General features: G+C 35.9%; 2 protein-coding genes and 3 non-coding genes across 14 annotated transcripts; 1 reads left to right on the top strand and 4 right to left on the bottom strand.

Moving 5' to 3' along the window:
• Positions 1-469: 469 nt before the first annotated feature.
• rab43 (RAB43, member RAS oncogene family) lies at positions 470-10467 on the bottom strand. 8 transcript variants are annotated; one of them, XR_012386880.1, is made up of 6 exons: positions 10251-10467; positions 9930-10177; positions 5655-5838; positions 3365-5349; positions 1621-3312; positions 470-1394 (listed from the first exon to the last, which is right to left on the bottom strand). XR_012386880.1 is itself a non-coding variant. In XM_005155679.5 (4 exons), the coding sequence occupies exons 2-4, from the start codon at positions 10116-10118 to the stop codon at positions 5096-5098; spliced, it is 627 nt and encodes a 208-aa protein (XP_005155736.1). In that variant the 5' UTR covers positions 10119-10177; positions 10246-10467; the 3' UTR covers positions 470-5095.
• A 1620-nt stretch (positions 10468-12087) lies between these two features.
• nuf2 (UF2 component of NDC80 kinetochore complex) lies at positions 12088-20845 on the top strand. 3 transcript variants are annotated; one of them, XM_005155671.4, is made up of 14 exons: positions 12088-12135; positions 12365-12492; positions 14113-14187; positions 14279-14355; positions 14465-14526; positions 15966-16063; positions 16397-16470; positions 16574-16667; positions 16897-16959; positions 19247-19384; positions 19488-19628; positions 20098-20273; positions 20349-20484; positions 20631-20845. In XM_005155671.4, the coding sequence occupies exons 2-14, from the start codon at positions 12370-12372 to the stop codon at positions 20736-20738; spliced, it is 1365 nt and encodes a 454-aa protein (XP_005155728.1). In that variant the 5' UTR covers positions 12088-12135; positions 12365-12369; the 3' UTR covers positions 20739-20845.
• Positions 20846-22073: 1228 nt separating this feature from the next.
• On the bottom strand, positions 22074-22145 carry trnac-gca (transfer RNA cysteine (anticodon GCA)). Its single transcript has one exon. It is a non-coding gene; the product is annotated as a tRNA-Cys (tRNA).
• A 182-nt stretch (positions 22146-22327) lies between these two features.
• On the bottom strand, positions 22328-22399 carry trnac-gca (transfer RNA cysteine (anticodon GCA)). The gene has a single exon. It is a non-coding gene; the product is annotated as a tRNA-Cys (tRNA).
• A 178-nt stretch (positions 22400-22577) lies between these two features.
• trnac-gca (transfer RNA cysteine (anticodon GCA)) lies at positions 22578-22649 on the bottom strand. Its single transcript has one exon. It is a non-coding gene; the product is annotated as a tRNA-Cys (tRNA).
• Between the last annotated feature and the right edge of the window lie 1019 nt (positions 22650-23668).

Below are 23668 nucleotides of genomic sequence, written 5' to 3'. Positions count from 1 at the left end.
CTAAAATCAACACCTACACTCGTCAACGCTATTAAGCTGGCCAATCTCAGAGCTTGCGATACGCATCTTAGCACATGTAGTTAATTATTTTTTGAGAGGTCAGCGTCGGCATCACAGCAAGGGGTATGTGAATGAGTGAAGGCTTCGCCAGACCATACGCTCTGCTCAATGCAGAAATGTAAACAGAGCGGCGTCACATGACTCCACTCGCGGTAGGCAATATAATTGGGAAAAACTGACCTAGATAGATTTGATCGATTACAGGTTCTGAATGACGATTTCAATTACTTTTCGATTAATCACCCTGTCCAACACTATGATGATGCACAGCCGTCTGTAGCTCCGCCCTCTTCTGAATCTCATTTGCATTTAAAGCGTCACCAAAACGCCACATCGTTAAACAACATAAACATCTGTATTGACAGAAGTGGTTAAAGACAGCTAAATGTTATCAAGTCTTCCACACAGGTCATGTCGTGAATGCTTTATTGATAAAATAACTGAATAACAATTTAACACAGAATACAAATCGATCATGTCTGTCAAAACATTAAAAAACCTGTCCATTAAAACATCGTGATTTAAAAACATCAAAATGCATAGTAATATTACAAAAACACAACCACAGCAACATTACAGCTGTTTTTAAAGGCACTATATAATCTGGCAAGAACCCTCCCGCAGTCTGATTCACCTACAAGTACATCAGACACGACTGCACTGCAAACACTGCCCTCATTCACGCTCACGCTACAGCACATGAAGCCCAGCACTTTACACTCTCACAGTCTGCCACCACCTCTTGATGTAAAAGCTTGATTTTACTTCTTGATTTAAACACTATTATATTAATCAAGGATATATGAGAAGTACCAAAATGTGCTCTGAGGATACGTAACAGGATATTGCAGAGGAATATAAATATAGGCTATTTCATTTACAATGGCTCTGCTGACTCTGACTGAGATGAAACGTATGCGGCTTCCCCAATTCAGCGCAATCTTGTCACGAATTAAACATGGTGCAATATTATAAAACTAGTTAGCATCTAAAATAATAATAGTTTAATTACTAATATAATTTAACGAGGCCTCGCGGTGTGTTTAAATGAATGCAATATAAAATATCAATGCCCATCTGTATTAAAATGCCAATTCAATAGAGGAAAACAGTCTACTTTGCTTTTAAACTGGCCAGATTATAAACACACATGATGCAGGATATAATCTGATGATGAGAGGAAAACTGCAGGTCATTTACCACAGTAATAATCGAAACGCTAAAAGCAAACAGACGTCTTACGGATCATGACTGCTCAAATCAGCATCAGATAAACCAGCTCTAACTGCATGTTCTGTCATGGAAGTGATTTGTCTACATCAGGGGTGTCCAAACTCAGTCCTGGAGGGTCGGTGTCCTGCATATTACAGTTCCAACCCCAATGAAACCCTCCTGAACAGCTGGTCAAGCTCTTTGCAGGTGTACTAGAAACTTCCGGGCAGGTGTGTTGAAGGACGTTGGAGCTAAACTCTGCAGGACTGAGCTTGGACACCCCTGCTCAACAAACTTCAGCATCAGTAATGTTGACTGGAATATCTAAAAGCTGGTGAGCCGCTGTACAAAAGCTCTGGAAATAGTGATCAGGAGGATTATAATCGTGGCGGTTGAGCTTGGATAAAGCTGAAGTCAATACAATGCTATTAGCATTTCTCAGCACATGCCTAACATGTATTAGCATGATGCTAACATGTTTATTTCATGTTCAACATTAGAAACAATTGCTAGCGCATTTCTAACCTGGTTTAAAACCAGGTTAGCATGTTCTAATGCTGAACTAGCTAGCATGAACTGACATGTTTTGCATGTTTCTAGCTAACATGGTTGCTAACATGAAGAGCATGTTTGTTAACATGTTTCTATTCTAATTTGTTTGTGGCTAGCATGATCTCTTGTGTTGCTAACAAGTCAGCGAATTATGATGTTAGCATGTTTTACATGTTCAAACGAATTTAACATGAAAGAAAATGTTGCTAGCAAGTTTTAAAACTAGGTTAGCATGCTTCTAACAGACACTGCTAGCATCACCTAGCATGTTTGCATGTTTCTAGCTAACATGGTTAGCATATTTCTAACACAAAGAACATGTTTCTAACCATTCTTATTTGTTTAATGTGGCTAATATTACTTGTTGTGTTGCTAACATGTTAAATTAGCATGATGCTAGCTTGTTTGAGATGCTGGAAGCATGATTTAACCAGCTTCAAGCATGTTTTTAAAATCAAACAGGTAATAAAATGTTGCTAGCCCATTTCTAATGTTTTAAAACCTAGCATCTTTCTGCTATCATCAACTGACATGTTTCTAGCATGCTTTAATGCAAGCCTAGCATAATGCTAACACTTTTCTAACATTGTCAACAGACGGCTGCATGTTTACCAACATGTTTCTGTTCTGCTTTAATGTGGCTAACATGGCTCAGTACGTTGCGAGCATGTTTCAGCACATGGATTAGCATGTTGCTACAAAGAATTGACATGTTTTGTCTGTGATGATCGTCTGATCTGAGCCGGGTTCGGTGGATGCAACTTGGAGATCGTGTTATTGCACGTTTCTGTCTCAAGAAAGACGCTTAAATAAGAGTTGAGAAAGCGAGAGCTCAGTGTGGTTCACTGCTGTGTCCATCACACAGATGAACTAATGTTGAGAAATATCTCTCACAGCCTTGTTTACATCATTAAAAACACTACATAAATATACATCCTGGATAGATTTAACGCATACAGTAAGATCTTCTAAGTGTGTGACCTCAACAGCTCGGCTACCATTACCCCGGCACTGCACTAAGAAGCCCCGCTCATGAAATCTCATTGGTCTAAAGTCTTGCTACACATTACTGCAAGTGTGTTCTGATTGGCTGTGGTTGAGTCACCATCACCATGCGCTGTTATTTGTCCACCACGCCAGCTACCCGAGCTGTTCATCATATTTAAAATACTATTATAAGAGTTACATTAGATTAAAAAATTGGCTTTGGATGAAAGTGATTAATGAGAACGGCTGGACATAAATTTGGATTGGCTGTGATTTACACAATGCGTGACAGTTTTGGCATTTAAATATAGTCTCTAGCCCAAGATTTCACACTGTTCCGGGTGGCTCCAGGAGTCTTCTATAAGCTACTGGATGCAGGAACACCCTCAGTGACTCTGTTTACATGGACATCAGTGATTATTGATTTACCTCAATCTGAATAAGACAATAATATGATGGAGGACTTTACATGAGCTGCTGTTCAGTGCTCCTGTCATGATCCTGTTTTACATCTTAAAGTGCATAGTAGGGTATCTTACGATACTAAACCAGCTGAAGTGTCATGATAACAATAATTCATAACTCAAATGATAAAGGAAATGGTCAGAAATGCAGTTTTACATGTTATAAAAGGTAATAATCGGTGAATTTAATTCAGAATTCCCTTATTATTGAAAAAACAGTATTTTTTGCATGTCACTTCATCTAATATTCATTATTTTTGTTTATTTTGTAGATATCTGACCAAAAAAAAATACAAATAAAAATTATCAAATCAAAATTGTTACAAAAATAGCTTTTTTCCAACAATATAGGCGATATGAAGTGGTCAGAATTAGTTGCTGTTTTGGGTTTTTCCATCTATTGTTGTTTTTTTCAGTCTTATCAGGCAACCATCCAAAGTAATTCAGATTTCACTTTGCTAGTCGCTCTTTTTAAGAGATCGTCACGGTTGTTGTAGCTTCTAAATCTTAATGAGAGGAACAGAATTAATTGATTCAGATGTGAGTTTGAAACGTCAGAAAACATCAGAAAATGTATAACCTTAAAGAGCTTCACAAACTATTCAAATAAAATAGTGCCTTGTTGCACAAACGTTTGAGCATTTTAGTGAATTTTCCACATCAAACTTTATCTATTGTAGATAATGACGATATGACCGTTTATAAACTACAGTGGCACTGCCAATATTTTGAAGCCATAGTATCGCGATACTACCAGACTACTGGTAAAGCGTGCAACTCTAATGCATTATTATCATTATGTCACCAACGCTAGTTTCCTCCAGCGTTTAATGTTCATCATGATGGCACTATCGTTGATTTTGGGTGTTTTAATTTATAATTTTGCGACTGAAAGTCGAACTGCAGTTCATTTCTCACACTACGCCTGCAAAGAGATGAGGGTGGATACACATTCTCCAGCAACAGGCCACCGCTGACCCTTCATTCATTCAGACTCGAGGCTCTTCATGATGTCCGTTTCTCCCAGAATTCTCAGCATTGCACCCAAAAGCCGTTTTCATTTGTGGTCGAATGCCGGACAACTGGACGCGTCACAAAATATAGGGAAAAGTCTTGCATGACGGTAATAGTTTGATTGTGGTGTTTCCATGTCTGTACTGGACCAGGAAGACTCCACACGTCTTCATTCACTTTTAGTTTACTTTCTTTATAACTTTAGTCCAGAGATGCTCAAACTAGGGCCCGGGGGCAAAAGTTGGCCTATTTTAACCTGTGATTTGGCCAACCATCCTATCTGAGAAGAGACTGAGAAGGATGGAGAGGGCTGGGGGCCATTTCGCATTTGGCGTGGCCTTTTTTTGTTTGTTTATTTATTTCTGAGCTACAAACAAAGCAAACTGAACTGGAATGTTTCAATTAAATGTTAAGATCAGATTTTTCCGAGAGCAAATTAAGGCAAAAACTAGTTTTACTCCAGTCTGTCATCAATGAGATTTAGTTTTTACTGTAAAAAATATATTTAAAAACAAAGACTGCATCAGTTAATATACTGAAATGTTTTCTAGTTATGTTTAATATAATTAAATAATTACCCAGAGCAACTATATTCAGCTTCAGCCCACTATCCTCAATCAAGTTTAATTTGTGGCCCTTCATAAGAAAAGGTTTGGGCACCCCTGCGTTAGGTCATCTGTTTACACGGTGGACTCTTGATCAGAGTATTGTCTTAATCCTATTTAAATCACAGTATTGGTGTCCATGTAAACAGGGTTGATCTGTGCTGAAGAACTCGAGCTGTTATTGCTTTCTGAAGCCGGTCATCAGCAGCCGCAGCCCCAGCCCTCGCCGGCCACATCCTTGCCTGTCAGTTTAAAGCTGTCGGTCACGTTTTCGGTGAACATGGGCCCGCCGTGCCGGAGAATGAGCTCGCTGGCCATTTTGTTGAAGGCCTCGTCCACATTACTAGAGTCTTTGGCTGATGTCTCGATGGCGCTCACGAAATCCAGCTGATGAGCCATGGTCTGCGCGTCCTCCAGCGGCACCTCGCGAGACTCCGACAGGTCGCATTTATTACCTGCAGTGGTGGAAAGAGCTTGAAGATCATCCTCAAGTAAACAGTACCAGAGCGGAGTAAAAGTATCTGTTGTTAACACTACTCAAAGACGTCAGCAGCTTATGGCTGTTCATAGCAATATATTAAATAAACACAGATCACATAACAGAGACCTGGCGTCTGTTCTTCATACCTCGCTAAACTGATCTGAGAGGATTTGGCAGATCCTGGATCTGTTAATCTTGATAACTGATCTCTGGCTCATTTGGTTCTTCAAACAAGTGCATGAGTCAGATTAAACTGCGCACGCTGAAAATGGCACTCACCGATTAAAAGAGGAACGATGTTGGAGCCGCCGTATTTCTTCACATCCTCCATCCACTTGGGCACAGACAGAAACGTGGCTTTCTTGGTGATGTCATATGTGATGATGGCTCCGTTAGCGCTGCGGTAGTAACTCTGAGTGATGGTGCGAAACCGCTCCTGTCCGGCTGTGTCCCAAATCTGTAACTATAGCACAGACACCGCACTCAGTAGTGTCATTACTGTACTGACACACGCCTACTGAACACACCTTACATTCTCAATCAAGACTTCTGTTCATTCATATTCTTTTCAGCTTAGTCCCTTTATTAAATTGAACTGATGCAACCCATTACTGGGAAACACCCATACACACCCATCTACACACATATACTACAGACAATTCAGCCTACCCAATTTCCCTATACCACATGTTTTGTGGACTTGTGGGGGAAAACTGAGCACCCGGAGGAAACCCACGCCAACACATGGAGAACATGCAAACTCCACACAGAAACACCAACTGACCCAGCCAAGGCTCGAATCAGCGACCTTCTCGCTGTGAGGTGAACATGCTACCCACTTCTACATAATGCATATATTAACCTGTGTGGGCAGTTGGGTCGTTTTCATCCACTCTGGGCCGATTCTAAGTCTCAATTTGGCCACAGCTTTCTCTGTGTTTCAGTAAATGGGAGGATTTCTGCTGACTAATCGTATATTGACATTTATTTTGGGAAAATGCTTTGAAAATTTTCATAAAATCAATATACTGGACAATTGTACCTGCCTTTCCTATGATAGTGGCTGTTTTTGCACCATTTACTTCCATTATAATCACATTTTTTTATTGTAAAGCCATGACAGCAGATGATTGTGCATTCTTCAATGCAGGCTTGCTGCTTTTTTCTGCTGGGATGAGGGACAATTTGCCAATTTTACCGGTAATTTTATTTTGTTTATATATATATATATATATATATATATATATATATATATATATATATATATATATATATATATGTGTGTATATATATATATATTTGACTACAAAACAAACCACTGTTATACAATGACTTGCCTAATTACCCTAGTGAAGCCTTTTAATGTCACTTTAAGCTGTATAGAAGTGTCTTGAAGAATATCTAGTCTAATATTATTTACTGTCATCATGACAAAGAGAAAATAAATCAGTTATTAAAGATGAGTTATTAACACTATTATGATTAGAAATGTGTTTAAAAAATATATGACTTCATTTGTAATTAAGTTAAACATTTATTTTTTTTAAAAGTAATGCAAGATTGTAATATTTTACTATTAAAATAATGAAAAATAGATTACTTTTATCTTTCCCCAACACTGTTGGTTGATCGCCATCAGGCGTTTCTCTTTGCATTACTTTAAATGATTTGATGCAGCATTACTCTGAGATCTCTGCAGAAACTCAGCTGATCATCTTGACATGGTAAAAGTCAATAGTGAACGTGGCCTCAGCAAACACAATGGAAAGAGCTGACGTTCGCTGACTCAGCCAATGAGATTTCACAATGGAGACTCAAACAGACTAAGTTCAGCTTCCAGCAGGGGAACTGTCATGCTGACTCTCAGTGTTCAACACATTTACAATCAGCAGGAGTTCATTATTTGCAAGGTGTTGGTCGATTATTATAATCACTCTCTATTTGTGCATAGGTCAATGTCAAACACAAGTCTAAGCATGAAACGATGAAAGATAACACAGTCATACAGCTCTAAATCTAGTGTTTTAAACTCCCCAAACATTGCTGTATGCTGTTTAATGACTAGGTTTATTGTGCATTTCTCATGTGATTTACAGAAGTGACTAACATATCACTCAATGTAACAGTGGTTATTTTTTGTAACTATTGTTGCGTTGAATTATGTTTTAGTGACCTCTGGCGTATTTGCAAGAATCATTTGTTGACATATTACAAACGATCCCAGAAAACTCACTAAGTGTCATTGTAAGTCTTTATACTGTACAGATTTTCCTTCACACCACTAGGTTTAACCCATTTGTAAGCAGTAAATAAATAATAATAATAATAATTTTTAGAATTTTGAATTTTCATAGTATATGTTAAACAACACACTGAATGGCGACGGAACATTATTTCAGTCATAATACAGTCGATTTATTCTAATAAAGCTATTAGAAATATTAAATTATGCGTTTTGCTTGTGCTGTGTATACACATTCATGCACACCAAAGTGGTGCATCTCGTCTTTTCCTTTCAGGTGAAGAATCAGAATCAGTGAATAACTGCAAAAGTCAACAGGAGTGAAAATAAAATCATGCAAATAATTCCACCTTATAAATTTCCTCCCAATCTGAAAGGTTATCATTTAAAGCCATCGGTGTCTGTTTTACACTAATTGTGTGACTAATTAGTGACATTCTACACTAATACTGAGCTTTTAATCACCATTCTTTCTTCATAGAAATGATATCTTCTTTGAGTTGATATGGAATTCCCCTAATACTGAAGAGCTTCCTCAAGCTCAAACTACACACATACAGTTGAAGTCAGAATTATTCACCCCACTTTAAATTTTTTTCTTTCTTAAATATTTCCCAAATGATGTTGAACAGATTCAGGAAATGTTCACAGTATGTCTGATAATATTTTGTCTTCTGGAGAAAGTCTTATTTTTTTTGTTTCAGCTAGAATAAAAGCAGTTTTTAATTTTTTAAACACCATTTTAAGGTCAATATTATTAGCCTACAGAACAAACCACTGTTATACAATGACTTGCCTAATTACCCTAACTTTACCCTAATTACCCTAGTGAAGCCTTTACATGTCACTGTAAGCTGAACACTAGTGTCTTGAAGAATATCTAGTCTAATATTATTTACTGTCATCATGACAAAGAGAAAATAAATCAGTTATTAGTGATGAATTATTAACACTATTATGATTAAAAATGTGCTGAAGAAATCTGCTCTCCGTTAAACAGAAATTGGGGACCAAAATAAACAGAGGGGCGAATAAATCAGACTTCAACTTTATATCATGATATAATAATGTAAAACACAACAGCAGCAATGATAAAAAAATCAGTCAGAGGAAAGCGGATGCATTTAATTTGAGACAAGAGTCAGGTTAGACTTCTATAAAGGTGTGGAAAACTGTCAATGCCATACATTTGTATTTTGGAGGTAAAGTTGGTTTTATATTCACTCATTCGGGCATTCTCCTTGATAATTTAATTTCACAAAAGTATTTTTTGCACATTCTAAATAGTGAAATCATATAATCAGCCAAAGCATTCAGCATTCGCCAGTCAGTTAAACAGAGCTAATGTTGTTCAATTCAATTTAATTCAGCTTTATTTGTATAGCGCTTTTACAATGTAGATTGTGTCAAAGCAGCTTCACATAAATGGTCATAGTAACTGGAACAGGGTAGTTCAGTTTTTAGTGTTTAAGTTCAGTTCAGTTTAGCTCAGTTCAGTGTGATTTAAAATCATTACCGAGAGTTCAAACACTGAAGAGCAAATTCATCGATGCGTAGCTCTACCAAAGTACCATGGTAAACAATATATTTAGCGAATCACTAAATAAATGTGAATATAAAACCAACTTTACCTCATTTAGTTGGCTTACCTGACCTGAACTACTCCTGCTTGCAGGTTTTCCCAATACAGAATAATATAAACGTAGTTTGAAAAGTCCATTAGGCTCAATGAATGTACAGATCGGTTCATTTAGACATTGTTTACAGCTTAACAACCACCTCAGCCATTGCATAACTGTCCAATGACACTGTGTGTGCCAACTTTAAGCCCTAAAGCTAACAACACACTTCAGTCTCTTGTCTTTTGTCATGAGTCATGATGTCAAAGGAAACAGACTTTCCCCCTTCAGTGCTGCTGTCCGCCAAATCACCACAGCTACTATTACCAAACTCTAAAACTTCTGAACTTTATCACAATAACTGTCGTCTGACTGAGATGGAGAAGGTTTTATACTCGCTGATTTCTGAACAGTGTCAGCTTGACTCGCTCTCTATATTGTTTATTACGCTGCTTTCAACATTCAGTCATGTAAATATGACTTCAGAACAACACCAGCTCTATTTAACTGAGTGTGATCAGTGTTGTACTTTAATATATATTGACTGATAATATGATTCAACTATTTAGAAATGGCAAACACTACTTTTCTGAACTTTTATTATTAAGCGGAAAGTCCAAATGTGTGAATACACCCGCCATCACAGTTTGAGTGAGCTGCTAGCATCAACTAACTCAGCGTTACAGAACTAACCTTAACCCTTTTGCCGTGTATCTCCAGTGTTTTCATGGTGAAGTCCACGCCGATGGTGTTGCCTTGTTTTTCGATGAATATGCCGGTTTTGAACCGCTGCACCACACAAGTTTTACCGACGCCGACATCTCCGACCAGAACTATTTTGAAGACTAGATCGTAGCTGTCATCGGAGTCCAGCAATGACATCGCTGTGTGCGCGGTGAGTCTCCGGTGAAAGAAAGCTGTAGGAGACTCTGGTGATGACACTATACCGGGAGAGAAAGACAGTGACGTGGAGAAACACACACACACACCGATACACACACACACTTACAGCACCTGCAGAGTCGCCAACGCGGAAGAGATAAACAACATCAGCAGCTTTAGGTGTCTGAGCGCGGCGCCTGACAGATTTACCATGGTGAATTATGTCCAGGGTAAATGAGATACTCGACTGCACTGGTCGTGTTTAAAATAATCACATTTTTAGTCACTGATAAACTCACACTATAGCATACACAGTAAAGCAGTGGCGGAGATTCTGACGTCGAGGTCCACTCAGCCAATCCGCGACGCTGTTTATACGCGAGGCTTAACTGTTATCCGCGCGCTCTTCTGTTTTCCTGAGTTTGAGTTGAAATCGGTTTAAATGTACCTTGACGCACAAAATATACATTGCTGTTTTATTGTATGCAAATAATAATAAAAATCGGAGTGTTCCGTTAATTTATTTGTAAATATTCTACTGTAAAAATCAAAACCGGCGGTTCATTCCGCTGTGGCGACCCTGGATTAATAAAGGGACTAAGCCGACAAGACAGTGAAATTAAATTAAATATCAAAACCTATTTCTTAAATTGGGATATGCATTGCAGTTGTTAAGCACTCTCTAAGGACAGGTTTAAAGGCGATTTATTTTCAGGTTTTAGCTTTTTTTGGAAGCCAAATACTGTCCAAATGTTTTTTTTTTCAATAAATGTACAACAGATAAATTTTATTAAGGCCATAATTACGCCAGGTCTTTATTTATTTATTTATTTATTTTGGATCGTGTTACCTCAAAGTCCTCCACTGTTATTGGAATATCCTTTATGATGGATAGGCCTATACAAACTCAGTTCTGGAGGGACTGTTCTGACCACCCCTGTATGTTTCTCCTCTCCTCAAGATTTTTTTTCAACTGGTAAAGTTAGAGTAATACTTAATAAAATACTTCACAGATTCTAAATTTAACATTGATGTGTTTTGCTCTTTCTGTGAATTTTTTGTTAAACAGTATTTACAGTCATCTCTCACAACTCTGTTTACATTTGCACAACAGGTCATGCATTTCTCAGTTATAGTCATCTGTGCACATCCGAGTAGCAGTTTCTCATTCCTTCCAGCAAATTTCAAATGCTTTTGGCCATGCATCAACTGCTTTCATAAAACTCTCTGCTGTTTTAAAACATCATCATTTGCTTATGTCATGTCTGTCAAAATTAACTGAACGTGTGAATGCTGAATAGTCACTCCATATTAAACTAATAGTCCTCATTTCATTACTGGAGTCATTACATACAAAAATGTTGAACTAGTGTCAAATAAAACATTTATAAAAAAAATAAATTTTTCCTGAACATGTCCTCTAAATTGGACAATTTGATGAATGATTTACAGACCAATGAACAGTTAAAGGATTGTCGATTGTCTTCGAATTGTTTTCTTCTTTTTTTTAAATATTTCCCACATGATGTTGGACAGATTGAGGAAATGTTCACAGTATGTCTGATAATATTTGTTCTTCTGGAGAAAGTCTTATTTGTTTTATTTTGGCTAGAATAAGAGCAGGTTTAATTTTTTAAAACCCATTTTAGGGACAATATTATTAGCCCCTTTAAGCTATATTTGTTTTCGATGAATATTTTCGATTAATATTTTCAATATATGAATTGTAAATTGTCAGAGATCTGTCTGTCTGTCTAATATTTATTTTAATTAAGTTAAATTTTTTAAATTTTAATACCAATAGTCAAATACTTATTCTAATAGATTTGATTGCACACTATGCACACTATACCGCGTGTATTGTTTATTCATGTTGGAGCATAAACTGTCCAGTAGAGGCCGCCGCGCATTGCTTCTGTGATGACACGTGATGTAGCGGAAGTGACGTCAAAGGAGGCGCCTAAAGTTTAAAATTTGCTTCAGTTGACGGCGAGGGACGTTGTTGTGAACTTGGCTGGTGAATAAATTTTGTATTTATTGTGTATTTTTAGTTATGGCGGCCAGGCAATGTGAAAAAGACGGTAATATAATTATGTATCTGTGATTTCCCGCTGTCGGAGCTTTGAATGTTGCCTTTGTGTTACTTTAATGCTGTTGTTGTTGTTATGAGGGCGGTCTGTGTTGTGCCAGTAAACAGTGAAGTGTCGCTCAGTACTTCATTACAGTCATTTGTTTCTCTTGAGCAGCAGACATGTCTGAAAACACGTTCCCGGTGTACAAAGTGGATGTTATAGTGCAGTTTTACCGAACTGAGGTTTTGACTGGACAAGAGTCTAAACATTTCACCAAGAATGACCTCACTCCGACTCCTAAGGTATTATTCCTCTGTGTTATTCTCATCTCTCACTCAAGTGTGTACAATAATGTCAATTTAAACTAGCATTGGGTTTTAGTTTTTTGTGGGGTTTGGTTGTGATTCTCTACAAAACTTAGGACTAACTGGTCTTAAATCAAAGCAGAAAGTCATACATTTATTGCACATGAAATATACTATATATAGGGTTAAACTGCACTGTAGTAATGTGTCTAAATATTACAGTATTAACAACTCTGTTAATAAATGTTCCTGCATACTGCAATGTTAGCAATAACTATAGTGAACTGACAAACTAATTAGAAATACTGTAGTTTAATTTAGTTTTTAATACTGTTATCTGCTGTAATAGACTCTTGTAGTAAGCTATAGTATTGGGAAACTTGTGTATATATTACTGTCTTTGTTGTGCTGACTTATTAATGCAAGTACTTGATATAGTATGGTTTGAAAACGCTGTAGTGTTTACTATGAATTACTACAGCATTTAGAAGTGGGATTACTCATGGCATGTACTGCAAAAATAAATATCTTCATTTGTTTTATTTGCTATTTAAATTAATTCATTATATTAAGATAGGTTTACTTGAGATTATCAACAAATTGAAAATAAATATCCTTCATAGTCTGCTTGATTTGAATTAAGACATTTTTTCTGCGCCCTCTGGCAGATAATATACAGCTGAAGGCAGAATTATTAGCCCCCTTCAATTTTTTTTATTTAAATTTTTTTTTCTTCTTTTCTAAATATTTTCCAAATGATGTTTAACAGAGCAAGGACATTTTCACAGTATGTCTGATAATATTTTTTCTTCTGGAGAAAGGCTTATTAGTTTTATTTCGGCTAGAATAAAAGCAGTTTTTAATTTTTTATTAACCATTTTAGGGACAAAATTATCAGCCCCTTTAAGCTGTATATTTTCTCGATAATCTACAGAACAAACCATCATTATACAATAACTTGACTAATTCCCCTAACCTGTCTAGTTAACTTAATTACCCTATTGAAGCCTTTAAATGTCACTTTAAGCTGTATAGAAGTGTCTTGAAAAATATGTAGTAAAATATTATTTACTGTCGTCATGGCAAAGATGAAATAAATCAGTTATTAGAAATGAGTTATTAAAACTATTATGTTTAGAAATGTGTTGAAGAAATCTGCTCTCTGTTAAACAGAAATTAGTGAAAAAATAAACAAGCGGTCTAATAATTTAGGGGGGCTAATAATTCTGACTTCAACTGTATGTATAAATATATGTATGTGTATATATATATATGTGTGTGTGTATATGTATGTATGTATGTATATATATATATATATATATATATATATATATATATATATATATATATATATATATATATATATATATATATATATATATTGCAATCATACATTTTACAGAAAATAAGACTTTTCACCTCAGGTAAATTTGTTTTCCAAGAAAATTTGCCTTTTCAGAATATTTAGACTTTTCCACTGGAAAACAAGTCGAAGATACTAATGAAGAATACAAGTTACACAGTAAAAGTTATTGTTTTAAAGTCTTATATTCTTCTTCCTGAAATCACCTTGTAAATTAATGAGTAGCTAACATTTATTATTCGTTTCATTTGCAGCCAGAATCCGTTCAAAGGCTCTACATGAGAATTTTGCAGCTTCTCTTTCGTTTCAGACCTGAGTGCCATTACACGGTGAGTGTGGTGTTATTTACTCATTTGCATCGGCATTATCAAATCTGTTCATTTTGATGTTTGTGAATGTCTTTACTCCTATTCTGCACAGGTGCCGCTGTCTGAAAACATTCAGTACCCGATGCTGTACGAGTCGTTTGCTCCAATCATGAGCGTTTACATGCGCATGTAAGAGTTTCTACTGACGTCTGTAGTGCTTTATTCAGCATACATGAGCAAAACGAAATGTCTTGTCTGTTCTGCAGCAGTGAGTTTCTTTACACTTTGCTTTTTGTAGGTGCCAGTTTTTACCGGTCTGCCGTGTGTATGATTTTTCACTGAGTGATCTGCTCAACCCCAGTAAGTGACTTTCTTTCTTTCTCTGGCTCTGAGCACATCAGTGAGAGATTTATTTATGTCTGCTTGGTAAATGGTCAACCACAAAAAAAGCATTGTTATTTTAGGGTGATGGGTCAGAGTATGCACCAACTTGGATTTATAAAAAAAAATTTTTACATATAGTTAAAGGCAAAATTACAAGCTCTCTTGTAAAAGTTTTAATTATTTTTTTTTAATATTTCCCAAGTGCTGTTTTACAATATGCTGTTATATTTCCAAAATATTAAAATTTTTTAGTGAAGATGCATTTTCCTTATAAGCAAAAAATATATTGTCTTGCTTAATAAATATGCCAAAATTAGGTCCTTAAAACAAGCAAAATAATGTGTGTAAGATAAATCTTGTTCTTCCTGTTGACATCAGATTTTGTTTACCTCATTGATTAAAAACGAGACAAACCAAGTAAGAAAAGCATTTATTTTTTTGCAGTGAATGTGTATTTTCCCCCCAGCGATTACATTTTTTTATTTATTTGCTTCCTTAAAATATTTTTCATTGTCTACACAACAAACCACTGTTGTCCAATGACAGCCTATTTAACCTAGTGAAGCCTTTAAATTACTCTAAGCTAAATACTAGTATCTTGCAAATAACTTATTACAAATAAAATAACAAATAATTATTAGTTATAAGAATTTAATTATTAATGCTATGTGCTATGTGTCAAACCTCTCTTCCTTAAACATCACTTGCGAAATATTTGGAAAAATGATTTTCACAGGAGCCAATCATTCAACTGTACAGAGAAAGATTATATGTAGTGGTCTGATGTGTCAGAAAACTGTTGTGAAAAGGTCAATATATGAGAAGTTTTTAGTTCATTCTCTTCCTATAGAGTGCAATGTATATCGTTGTGAAAATTAAATGACCTAAACTACATAAGAATGAGTGATTGTACTGAAATGTATTCTATTTCAACCAATTAAATGCATAATTTGTTAAACCTAATATTAAAGGTGAACGATTATAAAAAGAGAATTACAAGGAATCTCAATGATTCTTTTTGTAAATATGCCTGACATTATCTTGTGACAAGCTAGTGTTATACTTCATGTCTTCCAGTGGATGCCTTCTGTAAATTATGGAAAAATGTGATTGTAATTAGTTAACAAATAAAAGTTATATCGGACAAATTCTGATTTTAAACTGTTTAATAAAGCTAGTTCACGTTTTGACTCTTGCTACTGTTAAATTGTAATTTTCAGCATTTAATTTAATTTACACTTTTCTTTTACAATATTGGTTATGTAGACTGTCCCATAACACTTGGCCCTGTTCATATGGTTTAATCCTGAATAACTTTACTGTTTCACAGTTACAGAAAGTTTTTCATCTTTAATTATTATTGGTTTTGAAAGGTGATGCTGACCTGTTGTTGTTTTTTCCTTGACGTTTGACAGAGACGAAGCGAACAATCACTATACTCAGCGCAATCCAGAATTTCCTGCACTTCAGAAAGCAGAGGTTGGAAATTACTGCAGCCCACCAGCAAAGTTTTGTAAGATGCTTTCTTTTCTAAAGAAAAAAGTCATAATAAGGCTGGATGGACAATATTGGCCAAAATATATCACAAAAGATTTAATATATTGGTCTCTATTGAAAGCTGTATTTGTTTGCATAAAGGCAGGAATAAATGGAATAGTGCAGTAATGTCCATGCTGTTTATTATCTGCATACTGCATAAAGGTTACAGTGAATTATTGTAATATATAATTTTCTTGAGAGCATTTACTTTGCAATTCTGGTTTTGCCACCCAGCCCTAGTTCATGCTCATTGTTTTTAGTTGTTCACAGATTCCTGCAGTTGACTTGTTTTTTATTTTTTGAACAGCGAGCTGATATGGACCGACTCCAGGCATACACAAGAGAAATAAAAGAGGCTGAGAAGAAGATTGAGAAGCTGACGTAAATGCAAACCTTTCTTATCTGTACATTTCTGTTTTTTAATATTGTTTTTCCATTATTTCATTATATGCGTGTATGAATGTAAGCTGTTTGTCCTTCACAGTACCATACCACCAGAGCAGCAAGCAGAAGCTAAAGAGCTGGCGTCCGCCCTGGCAGAGCTGAGCACTAACACACAGCATGAATACCAAGATGTGGTCAGTTGTTAATGATAGAAATGTATACTAGTTTACTTTTATATACAAGTAAAACATATTCCAGCTCTTAACATTGCATATGGTTTTGCTGCATTAACTACTGTTGCCTATATCTTTTTTTAACGATAATATTCACCTAAAATGTGACTCTTTTTCATAGCTGATCTTGCATATTTATTCATCACTTGTCAGTTTCTTTTGTGCTTGACTTTGCTTGTTCTTTCTTTAGAGCGCAATTAATGAAAAGGTTGCACAGTTCAAGACGGAAATTGCGGAGCTGTCACAGAAACTGGTCAGTGTCTGATCGTTTAGCCATTCACTTTAGTAGACTTTAATACTGAAGCAGTGAAATGCAGATTCTGCACTGAAACCAAAACATTAGAACGTAAAACTTTTCATAAACTTGGTTTTTGCTTTTATTTATGCTCATTCTTATATAGGTGTGTTAACCTTTTTGTGCTGTTGGGTTGTTTTCATCCACTCTGGGCTGATTTTGAGTCTTAATTTGGCCACAGCTTTCTCTGTTTCAGCAAATGGAATGATTATTGCTGACAAATCTGATGTGACACATATTTTGGGGAAATACTTTTTGTACTTTTTCAAAACCCAAAATCTAAATTGTTAAAAAAAAATTATATATAATTTTTCATTTACCATTTTTAAAATTATTGTTATTATTATTTTTTGTGGAAACATAGAAGGTTTCGTACATAAACAGAGCATTTTCGAAAGGTGAAGTTAAGGACGGAAATGTTTTTGTTTTAATGGGCTGTGATTAGCTTCATCACACCATATCCTCAGTTGTGTGGCTTTCCCAGTGTGTTTGTTCTGAATAAGTCTGAGGTTAATAATATCACTCTCAGCTTGATTCCAATTTGAAAATGAGGTAAATATGGATTTCATACTGACTTCAAATGCTCTGGTAATGCAGCTGAAACGTCTGTTTATGTTGACATTAACCACATTTAGGGCTGTCAGAATAAGCTTTGGCTAAAACCATCCGGAATAATATATAGAAGTCTAATTTTAAAAGCCTGAAGACGACCTCGGCAGCGCTGTAGTTAATGGACAGGGCTCAAGCGCGGTGTGCATGGTTGCTATGGTTTCGCTGCGGCGTGTGAATGTGTGGGTGCTTGTTTGTGCTCTGTTTTATAACCGATTATTTATTTTTGCTGTGAAATTTTCCTTCACAGATGATTAATATCCATCTTTGTTTGTCTACAATACATTTGTACCAGGGAGTTCTCATAGACCTCTCTCCATTTATTGCGTTTATAAGACACATTGCCATGTCAGTTTTTTTTAGTTCAACACATAAACTGTTTGCAATAATTTAGCAGGAATCATTTTTTCAGTGTGGACTGCATGCACCTGAGAGTGACACTTGCACAACACTAACTCAGATTTGGAGAATATTCTGGATTTCTTATCCAAATCCTTACGTTTACGGTCTTTTTAGGTGTTTTGATTCTATCAGGAATTTCACATGAAGAAAGATCACATATTATTTTTCAAGTATTTGTTCAAAAACAATTGAAAATATAAAAAAGATTTTTTATAATGGTTAGACAGCACTTATTTATTATGATCCAAAGGTTGCAGGTTTGAGTCCCGGCATCTGCATCCCACTGATCCAGTTGTGTACGCAGTTGGATGATTTTGGATGAAAGCATCTCCTAAATGCTCAAATGTAAAATATTTACGGACTTCTAATGGTTTTCAACACCTGTAAAAAGTCTTTTTTTATTATTTTTATAATAATAAAAATAATATTAATTATTATTTAAATAAATGTATTTAAAAAAGAAAATTTTTTGAAAAGATGAGAGAATATTACAAAGTCCATGCAATGAAAACCTTCATCATTTTTTATTTAACCTTCTAGAGCTTTGTGGCCACATACGTGGAAAGCACATTTTAGCTGTCATGTTTTATATTTTTGTTACAGACATGTTGCAGGATAACACTTGTTTTGCAGCATATTAAATGTCCCAAACACTATTTTAGCTGTCCAAAACAGGCAAAAAAATAGTTTTTACTGATAGTTGAAACGTGTTTAAAATATGTGTGTGTTATTAATCCATTAAAACTGCCAGGAAAAAAAAACTGCTGTGTTCAAGACAGAAGCAAAAAATGCATGTAAAAACTGCACGTAAAGAGGTTAATATATGAAATATATTATATAAAAATTGAATTACACCCTTATTAATCACATCATAATGGTAAGTGAATTGTGATTGGTAAGCAAACTTTGTTCCTGGATGTCATGCAAGTATTGTTGATCTTCCAGATCAGCAGTGACTATAACTGGATGAACTATCCATTTAACTCTATATGATACTATATGATTTATATATATATATATATATATATATATATATATATATATATATATATATATATATATATATATAAAATCAAATGATTTTCATATAGCATGTTTAACAATATGAAATAAAATGATTTTTTTTTTTTAATTCGCAAAAAAAATGCCAAAAATACTGAGAGCTGTTTGGTGTGGTTTGACAATTAATTTTAATGTGCAACTTTTTTATTTTTAATTTTTATTTTCCCTCCAGACTCAAAGGAAAGTAGAAGTGGCGACACTGAAGGATGAAATATCAAAGCTCAAGTCTCAGATCGTGGAGTCGCCTGAAGAGCTGAAAAATGAAATGGAAAGAATGAGAGAGACTGCGAAGAACATCAAGATGTCGAAAGTATGCATGATTCTGCAGGCGCATGGTTCTCAAGATTCTTCTCATTCTCCATCTCCAAGAGTGCCCGTGGTTTACTTTCTGTGTCTGTGTGTGTGTGTGACAGGAGCTGGCGGATGAGCGGCTGGTGGAGCTGCAGATGCTGGTTCAGTGTGCCAGTCAGGTGGAGGCAGAAATCCAGATCCTGCTCAAACAGCTGCAGGACTTGCAGAGCAGCATGAGCAAGACCAAACAGCGAAAAGAGGAGGTAAAGCACCAACAGGCACACAGAAATACCCCAAAATAAAAGTCTGTCATTATTTCAAAGTTCCTTCTAGTATTGCATAAAAAAAAGCATTTTGATATTGGAAAGACGTCTGCCACTTTTGTGAAACAACATTTAAACACTGGCATATTAGCTGTCAAAATGTGTGCATGACTTCCACAGATTATTCCTTAAAAATGAGAATATTGGCTTATCATACAGAGATTATACTAAAGCGGTGTTGTTTTGAGCTGGGTATTTAAAAAAAATGTTAGTAGCTTAAAATCAGCCTTAAGTCACTGATATCCGTGTATTTAGATTTATAAGACATGCATTATGTCTTCTAAATGTAAATGCACTGATACATGCATATATATATAAACAATTTTATTTTCCGCTTTTGCTGCTTCTTCTGCTTATTATTTCATTATTATTTTCCTGCCTCCATCATCATTGTAAATTTCTTCTACAGGTTCAGAGTTTAGAAGTCATGAATGAAAGCTTGCAGAAAGAGCTGAAAAGCCTGAGCAGTGAAGAAGCCCAGCTGAAGAGGGCGCTCACCATGAAACTCGACAAGGAGTCCAAACAACAGATTCGTAGACAGAAGAAAAAAGAGGTGAAAGATCAGCAAGTCAAAAATATTTATGGGTAAGTGAAGAGTTCTCTATGATTGTTTGTTTGGCTTCCTCTGAAGCACACATCTAATCAACATTGATTTTTCAGACAATATGACAAAATGCACCAGAAACGGCAGGAAATTGTGAAAAAAATTGAAGAATGCAACCGTGAAACAAAACAGTTTAAGGAAAAAATGCAGGCACTGAGAGAGAATTGCAATCAACGGACTCAAAAAGCCCAGGTGAACATGTGTGATGATGATGATGATGATGATAATTCTCTTTTGATTAATAACGCTCATATTTTTGGTTAAAAGAACAAAAGGATTTGAAGAACTCATTTATATAAATGTTTTCTGTCATGATGTTTTTCCTTTTTTGCCTGTAGGAAATTTATGAACGACTCCTCACAACATTGGAGCAGTATCACAAGCGGATCGAAAAGATTTTGGTGGAGACTAATGCTGACGCTCTGAAAATGAAGTCACATTTCTAGAGTGATTTGTTTGTACAATGGTTGTGTCATTTGTTTCATTGTGTTTGTGTGTTATGTATTGTCCCCTCTCCTTTACATTCAAAAGATGAATGAACAGTTGCATTTACCACGAAGGTCTCACGTTTACTTATTTAATAGACAGAATGGTTTATTTGTGTAAAATGTTCCTGTTGTTATTATTATTACAGGGACACTACAAGAGTTTTTTTTTTAGGAAAACATTTCATTCATCAGTTCAGTTGAAGGCTTTGTTAACCTAAAACCCTGGGGGTTAAGGGAAAGTGCTTTCAGAAGGCAATGCCAGCGTCAAGTTAATTAGAAGATACAAAACCAAGGCCTTGCCAAAGGGGGCACCTAGATTTGAACCAGGGCTCCGGGATAAAGACATTTAGTATAGCTAAATGTGTACAAATAAATTAGCAGAAAAAAAGCAATCTCTGTTATGCCATTAAGAAGAGTCAACTTCAACAACAATCTCAGAGTCAAGGTAGACTACAGACATAAAGCCATGGTGATCCCAAAGAGGGCACGCAGGTTTGAACCAGGGACCTCTTGATGTGTGGTCAAATGATCTACCATGGGGTGGGGAGCTATACGTCCACCAAAAATATCTGCTATAGCAAAAAAAAAATACAAATTTAAAAAAAGTCTCTTGAACAGTAAATTACCAAAAAATTACAAAAAAAGCGATTGATTATGCCATCAGGAAGAGCCAAATTCAATAAGTAAAATCCAGATACAAATAAAGTTACAGATACTTGGCAAAGAGGGCATCCTGATTTGACCAGGAATCTCTTGATTTACAGTCAAATGCTCTACCCCTGAGCTATACCTCCATGAAATAGTAGATATTTGGTACAGCACAAAAAAAAAAAATAAATAAAATCTCTAATTTGCAAAAAAAAAAAAAGAGGATTATAACGTTAGGAAGAGCCAATTTCAATGTGCCAAAGTCAGGGTCATTCATTCATTCATTCATTCTCCCTTCAGCTTAGTCCCTTTATTAATCCGCGGTCGCCAGAGGAGAATGAAACGCCAACTTATCCAGCATGTTTTTACACAGCGGATGCCCTTTGAGCCGCAATCCATCTCTGGGAAACATTCACACACACTCATACATTAGACAATTTAGCCTACCTGTACCGCATGTCTTTGGACTATGGGGCAAACCGGAGCACCCGGAGGAAACCCACGTGAATGCAGAGAGAACTTGCAAACTCCACACAAAAACCCCAACTGAGCCGAGGCTCAAACCAGCAACCCTCTTGCTGTGAGGCAACAGCACTACCTACTGCGCCACCCAAAGTTAAAGACACAAATCCAAATTATTGGTAAAGGGGGCACGCGGACTTGAACCAGGGACCTCTTGATCTGCAGTCAAATGCTCTACCACTGAGCTATATCTCCATAAAAATGAAATCTTTGGCACAGCAAAAAAAAAAAAAAAAAAAAAAAAAAAACGCATAAAGGTCTGGTTGAAAATTAATTTGCAAAAAAAAAAGCAATTGATTAAACCATTAAGAAGAGAAATTCAAGAATCAAACCAAGTGTCAAGGTAAGGTACAGACACAAATCCAAGGTCATGGCGAAGGGGGCATCTGGATTTGAACCAGAGACCTCTTGATCTGCAGTCAAATGCTCTACCACTGAGCTATACCCCCGTGAAAAAATGTATCCTTTGGTACAGCAATAAAAAAAAAATCTTACATAAAGGTCTGTTTGAAAATTAATTAGCAAAAAAAAAGAAAAGAAAAAGCGATTGATTATACTGTTAGGAAGAGCCAAACTCAATGTGCCAAAATCAGTGTAAGTTACAGACACTAATCCTAGTCTTGGTAAAGGGGGCACCCAGATTTGAACTGGGGACCTCTTGATCTGCAGTCAAATGCTCTACCACTGAGCTATACCCCCATTACAAGAAAATGTTTAGTATAGCAATAAAAAAAAAAAATCTCTTTCATAAAAGTCTGTATGAAAATTAATTAGCAAAAAAAAAAAAAGAAGGCGATTGATTAAACCATTAGGAAGAGATAAAAAACAATGAGTCAAACCCAGTGTCAAGGAAAAGTACAGACACAAATCCAACGTCTTGCCAAAGGGGCACCCGAATTTAAACCAGGGACCTTGATGTGCAGTCAAATGCTCTACAACTAAACTATACCCCCATAAAAATAAGAACTTTTGGTATGAAAAAAAAAACTCTATGAAGGACAGTTTGAAAATTAGTTGAAAAAAAGGTGATTGATTATGCCGTTAGGAAGAGCCAAACTCAATGTGCCAAAGTCAGGGTTAGTCACGGACACAAACCCAAGGGCTTGCTAAAGGGGGCACCTGGGGACCTCTTGATCTGCAAGCAAATGCTCTACCACTGAGCCATACCCCCATGCAAAGGTTGAACTTTGATGAAGCAAAAAAAAAAAACCTTCATTTAAAAAAAGGTCTGCATGAACAACAAATCACGATGAAAAGGAACTGAGGATGCTCTTTAAAAGGCCACTGAAGTGTCAAATGCTCCACCACTGAACTTTACCCCAGGAAAATTAACAACACTACATAAAAGGGGGAAATCCTTACAAGGATAAAATAGCTTGTAACTCCTAAAGAGGTAGTTTTTCAGTTAATAACTATACCTATTCCCCACCAGTCCATTACAATCACAATTACACGAGAGGATTAGAGAGTGAAGGTCAGAGCTATTTAGCAAAAAGGGCTAATGAATCATATTCTGTTCCTCCAGAGGATTTGGCTTTGAGTTTGTTTATATGGAGTATTGAGTCCTCCACTGCTCTGCTGTAGTTTAAGCACAGATGGTTGCTAATGCACTCTCTGATCACTGGGTGCCAGACACGAGCCTCTTTTGATGAGTAATTGCCAACATTTCTCTTTAAAAAAATCAATGAATAACAATATACAGCATCAAATGTTACACC

Source organism: Danio rerio, chromosome 11 (assembly GCF_049306965.1).
Source record: "Danio rerio strain Tuebingen ecotype United States chromosome 11, GRCz12tu, whole genome shotgun sequence".
Taxonomy (NCBI): Eukaryota; Metazoa; Chordata; class Actinopteri; order Cypriniformes; family Danionidae; genus Danio; species Danio rerio.
The sequence above is the reverse complement of the archived record's forward strand: the minus strand, read 5'-3'. Positions and strand labels throughout refer to the sequence as shown.

What these genes read in the sequence shown, in the direction of transcription:
- rab43 (XM_005155679.5), bottom strand. Translation starts at nt 10,118, where the DNA reads ATGTCATTGCTGGACTCCGATGACAGCTACGATCTAGTCTTCAAAATA. An exon ending in TACACGGCAAAAGGGTTAAG is followed by an intron (nt 5,839 to 9,929) that starts GTTAGTTCTGTA and finishes TCTGTGCTATAG; the next exon opens with TTACAGATTTGGGACACAGC. An exon ending in CATCGTTCCTCTTTTAATCG is followed by an intron (nt 5,350 to 5,654) that starts GTGAGTGCCATT and finishes CCACCACTGCAG; the next exon opens with GTAATAAATGCGACCTGTCG.
- nuf2 (XM_073915562.1), top strand. Translation starts at nt 12,172, where the DNA reads ATGGCGGCCAGGCAATGTGAAAAAGACG. An exon ending in ACCTCACTCCGACTCCTAAG is followed by an intron (nt 12,493 to 14,112) that starts GTATTATTCCTC and finishes TTTCATTTGCAG; the next exon opens with CCAGAATCCGTTCAAAGGCT. An exon ending in CAAGTCAAAAATATTTATGG is followed by an intron (nt 20,274 to 20,348) that starts GTAAGTGAAGAG and finishes TTGATTTTTCAG; the next exon opens with ACAATATGACAAAATGCACC.